Source organism: Oryza sativa, chromosome 1 (assembly GCF_034140825.1).
Source record: "Oryza sativa Japonica Group chromosome 1, ASM3414082v1".
Lineage (NCBI taxonomy): Eukaryota > Viridiplantae > Streptophyta > Magnoliopsida > Poales > Poaceae > Oryza > Oryza sativa.
In genome coordinates this window covers 3781873-3792368 of record NC_089035.1, presented here as the reverse complement: position 1 = coordinate 3792368, position 10496 = coordinate 3781873, and the positions used below count along the sequence as shown (strand labels likewise).

At 38.6% G+C, this 10496-nt stretch overlaps 1 protein-coding gene across 1 annotated transcript; it reads right to left on the bottom strand.

Moving 5' to 3' along the window:
• Positions 1-588: 588 nt before the first annotated feature.
• LOC4327121 (glyoxylase I 4) lies at positions 589-2978 on the bottom strand. The gene is made up of 3 exons (XM_015788236.3): positions 2543-2978; positions 2071-2176; positions 589-1086 (listed from the first exon to the last, which is right to left on the bottom strand). The coding sequence occupies exons 1-3, from the start codon at positions 2719-2721 to the stop codon at positions 724-726; spliced, it is 648 nt and encodes a 215-aa protein (XP_015643722.1). The 5' UTR covers positions 2722-2978; the 3' UTR covers positions 589-723.
• Between the last annotated feature and the right edge of the window lie 7518 nt (positions 2979-10496).

Genomic DNA, 10496 nt, shown 5'->3' with positions numbered 1-10496 from the left:
AAATATTAATTACTTTAAATTTAAAAAATAGATTAATATATTTTTTATGTAACTTTTCTACAATTTTTTCTTAGAAAACACATAGCTTTGCACCTCGCGAAGCGCACGCAAAAATGAGGAATTTTCTTATCTTATCTTATCTTGCTCACTCAGTGCGGCCTACTACGTGTGCAAAGCAGCAAAGGAAACATTACATCTCGTGAATGAATTCAAAGACAGTAATTGCTAGCAGAGCTGCTGCGTACTCGTATACTCTCTCCGTCCTTATATAAGATGCATGTATTTCGACCGCCCAATTTTAAGCTTTGACAAGCTATTAATTTAATAATATTTAGATTTTTACCTAAAAAAATATTGGTGGATTCATGATTTGTAACCATAGACGAAATAGTACAAAAGAAATTTACGGTCAAAGTTTTGTGTTTTTAGACTGGTAAAAAATACGTCATATATTTTTGAACGGAGGGAATCAAATATTACGTACGCGCGCTAGTTTCAGTTTGTCCTGCTAATCTCTGGTCACTCAACGTACGTTGATGAATTAGCTAGTGACGACCACAGGTAATTAATTAATTTACGCAAATATTATTGGGCAGCGAGAGACAAATTAATCACCGGATCGAATTACATACACCTTAATCATCATCACGACCAAAATTAAAGTTGAACAACAATTCATCAAATCAATGATTCCTCGTTGGATCAGCAATGCCACAAGTCTCCTCAGCTCATCGCGCCGCCGCCGCCGGCGGCGGCGGCGCCGTTGATCGCGTCGACGACGATGACCTCCCCAACACAGCCGCCGGCGGCGACGCTGCCCAGCTTCGTCGCCGACGGCTGCTTGACGGGCCTGATCTTGCAGGCGACGGGCGGCGGCGGCGAGCGGCCGGCGAAGATGGAGTGGGCGGCGGCGGCGTCGAGGGGGACGACGGGGAGCTTGTCGCAGGTGCAGATCTCGATCATGAAGCCGTCGGGGTCGTGGAAGAAGATCTGGTCCACGTACACGCCGCCTTCCTCCACCCGCCGCTGCACGTACCGGACGCCCATCTCCTTCAGCCGCCGCTGCACCGCCTCCATGCTCTCGCACTGCCATGCCACACATTCATATTTTTATGCGTACTAGTAAAAATGCTCGTGTTTTGCTAGGTGTAAAAGAAAATATATTATGATATGTTTTACACAAAATATATTTTTTTACTTGTTTTTTTATTAAAATATATGGTATTCACTCATTTGAATCAAATGGACTATTCCATAATATCAGAAAATACCAAGAGATGATTTATAAAAACTGCTTAAGGAGTGGTGGGGTGGCACTGTGGTAGTAACATATTCACTGTTATTACCACTGGTATCTTTTAAAGGAGTATAGACGATTACACGTTATATATCATTTCGACCGATTTCAATTCATATCTCCAAATTAAAGAATGTATCCACGAGTCATGGTAGCGGTAATTGCAATGTTGTGGTATTATATGAACATCAATTGTTAGTTGTGCTAAACTGACTGGGAGCTGGAATATATATAATCTGCTAAACTGACTGGGAGCTGAAATATATATAATCTTGATGCAGAAATTAATTAACAACTAGCCAACTGCACCTACTGAGTTTGGAATAATAATGTGCTAGTGGTTAGCCGACACTATTTGAAATTAGTTTCTCTTGGTTCTCAATTAATCTTGTGAGGATGATCATCATCAATCCCCAGATCTGAGGGAGCATGCATGTGCTATGTTGCTTCATTCAATAGATGCTTAATCCACTTCTATCAGAACCAAGAATATGTATTCTAGGGCAGGGCAACTACTCCTACACATTATCTCTATTTATCAGTATATAGTGGATCTTGAATATATATATCTGAGTATCTGACAATTAATATGGCATACAAGTCGCTCCTATATTATAATGTCAACGTCGTAGTTGCCCTCATGCATGCATCGATCAGGTATCCCACTCTTGTCATTTTTTCTCATCTCTCTTTTTACTTTACTATCACTTTGCATCTCATTCTCTTGAGGTTGATTCTGTATGTAAGTTGTATATATAATCAACGGTTGTTACCGTGAATGAGATGTGGTTATCCTTGGGGTTGATCTCCTTATTGGGTGGCATGCTCTCCGGGTCCTCTGCCTGCAGCAGGTGGATGCCGATGCCGTAGTTGAACAGCCTGAATCATCAAATGAAACATTGCAGTTTCAGACTTTCAATTCATGCAGCAATCAAATCGTCGAAATGCCGGCCATCGCCAAGAACAAAATTTAGTGTACACATTGGCATGGATGGGCGTATATATATACTCCCTCCGGGCGTATATATATACTCCCTCCGTTTCAGGTTACAAGATGTTTTGACCTTGCTAAAAGTCAAATAATATTTTTTATCCAAGATAAATTTATTATAAAAATATATCTAACTATTAATTTAATAAAACTAATCTAGTGATGTAAATATTATTATATTTATCTATAAATTTAGTTAAATTTAAAGTAATTTAGTTAAACGTATTATAACCTGAAACGGATGGAGTATATACCATGCGCCGTCGAAGTCGAAGGAGCCCGGGCGGCGGACGGAGACGAAGCCGAGGAAGTCGCGGTAGAAGGTGAGCGAGGTGGACAGCGACCGGCACACCAGGGAGACGTGGTTCAGCGTCGACAGCGGCAGCGCCGCCCCGCCGCCGCCGCACTTCACGCCCGCCGTCGTGTTCACCATCTTCTTTCTTCTTGTGTCAGGTCGATCGTTGCCTCAGCCTCAATAATGCCGGCCGGGTCGCGATCAGTGGCACTACACAGTTTTGTCGTCGACGGAGACGACGACGATATATATACTACGACGAACAGGCCAGCCGGCCGGCGGAGACGCCGGAGCCCGGAGAGGAGGAAGCTAGCTCGCCGGCGACGAACAAGCTGGTGGCCGGGTGTAAGGCGGCCGCCGGAGGTGAAGAGACGAGGGACGTCTGTATATGTTCCGGCCACTCTCCGTGGGCAGTGGCTCCTATATATAGAGATCGACAGCGCGTAGTCGTGCTCCCAATTGGTTAATCATTTTTCTAATTGTACGTACTTCCCCGTATTTTAATGTATGACAGCTATTGATATTTTAACGATCACTCATTTTATTAATTTTTTTTAATAAGATGAATAGTAAAACGTTGGTAAAAAAATCAACGATATCATACATTAAAATACGGAGGAAATACCATGTACTTACCGTCATAGGAGATATCGGTTATATTACTTGCTTCTCGTTAACTTTAAGTCACTAACATATAAATTCACTGGGTTGATAACCGATATGTTAATAACTCAAGTTAGATAATCTCGATCCCACCGCCACATATGAACAAACCCAATACTATATACGAGCCAGCTGGTGATAAACGTGGGAGTGGAGTACGTACATCTGTATCAGTGTTCAAGTTTAAATCTTGTTAAATGCTCAAAAAATACCGAGCGGTTTGCAATTTCTTCATGCTTGTGCCGTTGTGCTTGTTAATTAGTACTTATTATGAACGTGTTCTCTATTTAACTGTAGATAATTAAAACTGACAATTTCTTTAAAATTGATAAGTTTGTAAAAAAATAGCATTAGCAATACCAAATTAGTTTTATTAAATCCATCATTGAATCTATTTGTATAGTATATTTATTTTGTGTGTAAAATATTGCTGTTTTTTAATAGATTTAGTCAAACTTTAAGAAATTAACTTAGGTTACATCTACAATATTCTAAATATGAAATGGACTCACCTTCATTTGATTCTACAACTCAGCTAAACTACTCCTTCGTAAGTTAAAAAAACTACTCCTTCATTAAACCATGAGAACGTTTCCTAAATTACTAAACGGTATTTTTAATACATTTTATATAGATTTAAAAAAATAAACTCAAATTTCAAGTTTATAGTAATTAATAATCAATTAACTACGTGCTAATAGCTTATCTCATTTTACGTCTCGCTAAAAATTATCTTAGGGAAGCCGATTCGGACGCACCCGAAGTAACAAACAGAGTGAAATTCAACCATTCGTCTTATTCAGAAAATTACGTAATTTTATTTTGTTATAATTTATATTTTTTTATATATTCATATTATTTTCAAAAATAAGATGTATGGTTAAATATTTTTAAAGTTAATAACAGTGTTAAATATCCCGCAGGGAGTGCTTAAAAATAGCAAAGTAGTGCATGTCCACGTGAGGAGGGGCCGAGTGGCCGAGTGGGTGCCTCGATCAGGATCAGTTCAACTAGTCAGCCACACGTTCGTTCTAGTACGTTCCTCTAGTACCTCTTTAATTGCCTCTGCTCAATAGTGCTCCTACTACTCCTTACCTATGACTGAATCTGTGGTACACTAGTACAACGTACCTAGTACATCATGGCAGCTAGCTAGTGCACGTTTCCCTCGTGGAGCTGAGTAGCTAGCGTTAGAGCAAGTTTAATAGTATAGCCAACTACTAGCTCTAATTTATCTATAACTAATATGATAGCTTATCTATACAATAGTTATATACTACACTATTAATACTTGGTTCCACCTGTCATACATACACTGCATCTTGGAGTCTGTGCTACAGCTGGCTATAAATCTGTAGTCCGCTGCTCTTCTCTCTCCTTATTTATCTTCTTAAATTATGTTTGCAGCTGGCTTATAGCCTACTATTGTACCTGCTCTTAGCAACATACTCTTCCCGTCTCATAAAAAATAAATTAAACACTGAATGTGATATATTCTAACACAACGAATTTAAATAGATATATTCAAATTTATAGTACTAAAATATGTTACATCTAGTACTAGATTAATATTTTTTATGGGACGGAGAGAGGACTCCCCTGCTACATGTTCATGCATGCAGCTCCACGTATAGTCAGCTCATCAATTATGTCTCGTTGAAGTGCCAATGCACGCAGTAATCAAGTCAGCATACTTCCTCTGAACTACCCTTCGTATAAATTCGTTATACTAAGTTTTTCTTAAGGACGGATGGAGTACTTAGAAATCCCATCTTTACGCGTCATTCAAGCACCGACAGAGAAGATCGAACTGAGGTTTTTGAGAGGGATCAGCAAGACAGGTGAGTAGCAACTACCCCACTCCCCCTCCGTCTTTGTGAGAGGGATTTTAAAAATAGTTTTGCACAGTAATTAAGGAGTTAGGTGAAATTAAATAGAATATATATATATATATATATATATGTGTGTGTGTGTGTGTGTTTGTGTGTGTGTATGGGGGGTTGTATGAGAAAAGACGTGGATAAAAAATTTCATTAAAAAAATATGATTGTAATTAGTTGAGCTGTTAAGATGAGAATTAGATGGAGAAATTACTATATTTTAATAAGAGTAAATTTTAGAAAACTACAACTTTACTAACAAAACTATCAGTTTGCTGTAATATTAGCGACATGTTTCAGATTGCTGCAACAATAGCGTGTAAAATTACCACAAAATTGTAATTTTTACGTTATATACTGCTACAGTATATATAGGTGACAACTGTAGCAAGATATAACGTAAAAATTACAGTTTTGTGATAATTTTCCATGCTATTGTTGCACTGATAATTTTGTTACCAAAGTTGTAGTTTTCTGAAAAGTACTTTTTTACATGGGCAGAGGATCAAGGGATATTTTTTATTAGTATTAGACAATGCCTCGTTGGAACCATGTTGATATCCATCGGTAACAGGCGATACCCAGTTGATATTCATTGATACCAGCCGATACCCCATCGCTACCAACCAATCTCTTACTATCGAAATCCGTGCAAATTATCGAGCAATTAGCGATGCCACGTGGCACAGCGTGGTTCGTGCGTGCGCTCCCACACTTGAGAAGGACTAAAATATAAAAAACAATCTTACGTTGGAGTAAAATCAAAAAGTGCAAAGCCACCTGATATTTCCGGAAGGGTCACGACTCTTGGTCTTCTATAATCTTGATTCACTCTTCATCTTCTATAATCGTTCCTCTTTTCTCTTGTCATTGTTTCACATTCATTCTCCATCTTGTCTGATCCACCGGGAGAAAGAGGTAGCGACCTCCGGCCGGTACCTCTGCGGCAAGCATGTCCTGCACAGAGACAACACCACGAGGAGGAGGCGGTGGCCTTCGGCCGGTATCTCTACGGCGAGCACGTCCTGCACCGCGAGGACGACGTTCGCGAGTTCAGTGAATGGCAATCACATGTATTAGTGATATAAATATTGCAGATTTTTCATTCTTAAAAAAAAACCAGCTAGATCTGTTACTTCACTGATATATATTAGACTATTTGTTATAGTATAAGTTATTGGGAATGGAAGCATTCGGAAAGAAGTTTTACTGTCCCTTTGTTATTGTAAACGCATAATGAGGACCATCTTCATTAAGAAGATAGAACCCTTGTAGAATATATTTTGTTTAGTGATGCTGGTACTACTCCTACTCTACCAAGTTCCAATATCATGAGGTTTTCTGTTTTTGTTTGACAATTTCGCCAATGATTAATTATAACATTTGAATTTTATTTGTTAAGTCTTTGCTTAGCTCCAGCTTTGGGGCTTGTATTGACTAGGAGACTACCCATGCATAAGAAGTTTCAGACTTTCAGTTGGTTAACTTAATTTAATTCCTCGAATATTTATTCCTGTGATTATCTGGTGGTTAAATTTCTCTGTTCTGCCACTATAGTGAAAAATTGACACACTTAATTTAGTGAGAACCACCCCAAGATATTCAGAGCATGGAAGCTGAGCCATGTAATTTAGAGACAAGCAGTTTGTCAGGCAAAAGAGCTTATGAAGATCCGAACAGTAATGATCAGGTAAACAATTGCTCATATTTAAAATCATTTGTTTTTCAATCATATAATTAACCTACTACTGTACTGTGCATAAGCTTGGCACCATTTCAAGCAAGTGTATTACCTTATATGGCTGCTTCAATTTCACGGTTACCTACCAGATACCCTGTTTACATGTAGTATTCACATATATACCTGACACTACATAGAAACCTCATACTTGCCCAACCTAGCTACTGCATTGTGTTAAGTATTGCATGAGAAAGAATTGCTGGTTCCTCAGTAACATACTTTGACAAGGATTCTAATTATTGTTTTTTTTGGGAAAATAATGAAGAAGAAAACACTGACTTTTGCTATTTATAGCCCAAGCTGGATACTTTTGTTATCCTCTCATCTACCAGCCAATTTATTTTTGATGTATTTAGCACTCACCAAGAACCTACACTCATCTACTTTCCAGTTACTCTAATACAAAATTGATAGGGAGCTTTATTAAAATCTTCCATTATTTAAGTTCCAGATCAAATGTCTATAATATGTCACATACTCATACCCCGCGGCGTTGCTGCGGAAAATTAAGTTGCATAATATGTACAAAACTAAAAACAATTTGATACAATTTTGAGCCTAAAAGTAATTGAGATTGCATGTTTTTAAGAGAGAAGAAAGAAGAAACAATTTAGACCATAGATCTATCATCCAAAGGCTAGAAATAATTAGGGTGATGTGGGTTAATGAGAAGAGAGAAATAGCATTAACTACACTTAGTGGAGATGAACTATATAAGTATATAGGATAACTATTGTGTTTTGTTCAGATTATACAGTCTATATCACATTATATGCCATAGATTAATTTTTAAAATTTAATACTCTGCTGTAGTAATCATGATTGTGCAATATAGTATTTTGCTACAACTTGCATTGTTGTTAAACTGATCATTCTGTCTCAATACGGCCAAATAGTGTGGCCCATCGAGTGTTGCACGCGGCAACGTCGCGTGTTTTTTTCTAGTAGTTTACCTAATTGAAAGAATAATGTGCCAAACTTCAAATGGATCGCTCCCGACATACCGTCGGCTTGTAGATGAACCTTTCGACTTCCATCGTAGTATGTAGGTCGGCCACGCACATGTTCTATAGTAGCTGCATGCAAATCGTTCTGATGCACAATTAGCAAGGCTGGCTCAACGGCCTATGCCGGTTGTGCGACCGGCTAGGACCTATGCCATTGCCGCCGTTGCCAACTCTCATGCGGCCACTCCTTACCGCATTGTCGCTAGGGTTTAGGATAAGGTCTTGAGATCTTCTCATCTTCTCATTTGCAACGATCTATTTAGTCCAAAGTTTAGATTAGAACTTTGTTTTGTTATTGTTGTTCAATTTACTTCATAATTTTACGTGCTTAATTATCATGTTAATTAATGATAACACTGGTGGAGAAATCGTTTGTAGTCCCGGTTCGTAACCCCCTTTAGTCCCGGTTGTCCAACCGGGACTACGAATCCGGGACTAAAGATAGCGATCTTTAATCCCGGGTGAAATAACCGGGTTGGTAACACGAACCGGGACTAAAGATCGGTCAGCCACGTGGCCGGCTGATCCATCTTTAGTCCCGGTTGGTGTTACCAACCGGGACTAAAGATCTATGTACCATTTTTTTTTATTTGCATGGCCCTGTTTGCTGCATGGTTGATTTTATATATATATATATATATATATATATATATATATATATATATATATATATATATATATATATATATATATATATATATATATATATATATATATATATATATATATATATATATATATATATATATATATATATATATCACACATATTTATAATTTAAAGCACTTAACATTTTATGTACGTATATGTTACCAAAATATATATTAACACTAAATGTACGTACATATATAAATATAAATATATATATATATATATATATATATATATATATATATATACATGCATGTATAGTACAATTCATTTGCTCGCTAGCTATAGCTACGACTTCGATGCCTGCGTTACGTCAGAAGAGGAAGGACCGACGTTACGAATTGTCGATCCGTCGTAGTAGAATTCACCATCGGGATTAAGGACTTCTTCGTTGATGAACCCCATCAGTTGTTCTTGAACAGCCGTGATAAAATCCTTGTGTGGGAGTTTTTCCCTCATGTGAATACGCTATCATTCGAAAAATAATGACATATCAATATATGAAATTAATAAACAACTTAACAAATCGATACGCAATGAAATTTTGAATGGTTTATGTATACGTACATCGAGCTCTCGTTTGGTGTATATTTGATTTGATAGGCAGTGGGCATACTCGCATACGTAGTAGCCGCATAAGTTAGTTCCCTTGTCCTGCTTTGCACACTACATGAGAAACGATGAGAGATTTAATATACTCTTTATATTAACTGTAACTAGAGATTCAATTCAATATAATTTTGGATCATGCATGTACTCACTGGAAAATGAAACCTCCGTCCAAGTTTTTCTTTCCAAGTCCCGCGGACCAATTGACGGAACCGATCCCAAGCCCTACATGTGCAGTTGCAAGCTATGATTAATTAAATATTACCCGAGATCAACATAATAGCAACAGAGTCCCGCGACTTTGGAATAGATGGCATTATATTACCTGTCTATCAGTTGGAAGACCTTGTCAAAAACCTTCTCCTCTTTATTCATTGAGTCGTACACAGTGACTCTGCATGCGTCCAAGTCGAAAAAGAACAGGACCCAGTGGAATCTGGAATATGCATGAGATGAGATAAATATCAGAATGTACATGTTATATGTATGGGAATGAAATTTGTTCGAACGACAATAAAAACTCACTCTGTGTTGTACGGCAATAGTATGAACGTCTTGAAATGCTGCTGCGTTAGGAGATGGACGAGATTGTCCTCTGTGTCTTTCTCGTACTTGTCGAGCATTTCGGTGTTGATTTTCCGAGGGTCGATGAACCCAGTATCGTAAACCCCCCGCCGTCGGGCCCTTTGAATCTCCATTCTACAACAATGAATGGAAATTATTATTGCTTACATATATGCCAGGAGCTAATTATTGAACGAAACAAATCGAACTCAAAGATACTTACAAAATCCATGCGCTCAGAAGAGAGACGTCGAGGGCGTCCCGATGGTACAGATCAAAAACATCCTTGAAATGGATCCATAGAACATCTTCTCCTTGCAAGAAGTCGGGGTTTCTGATCCTCGCTCCGAACATCTCTCTACCATTGGCGCTCATTTCCATGTACCGTTCATGGAATTTGTACATTTGTGTTGGTAGGGACTGCAGCTGCTCAGGCCTGACAAGCGGTTTACCGAGTTCAAACTTGTATGCCACTTCCGCCTTCGGGATTGGTGCGCCTCCAACCAACTGAGCCATGGTTAGACCGATGTCCGAAATGAAATCCGTTATGCCAAAGTCTTCGCCGGTCACCAACGGCTCGACCACTTGGTGTGGTTGTTCTCCAAGCTGAGGAACTGGTTTGGACTTCTTGTAATAGGCTTTCCTAAGTGTTCGGTCATAGTCCGATAGCTTTAAGGCCTCCTTGTTTGCGGTGGACATTCCCTTGAAGAAATTCTTCACGCTCGGGTTAATAGGTATCTTCTTTTTAGGACTCTGAGGCTTGAGTTGCCTCTTCACTTCTCCTGCCACATAAGCGTC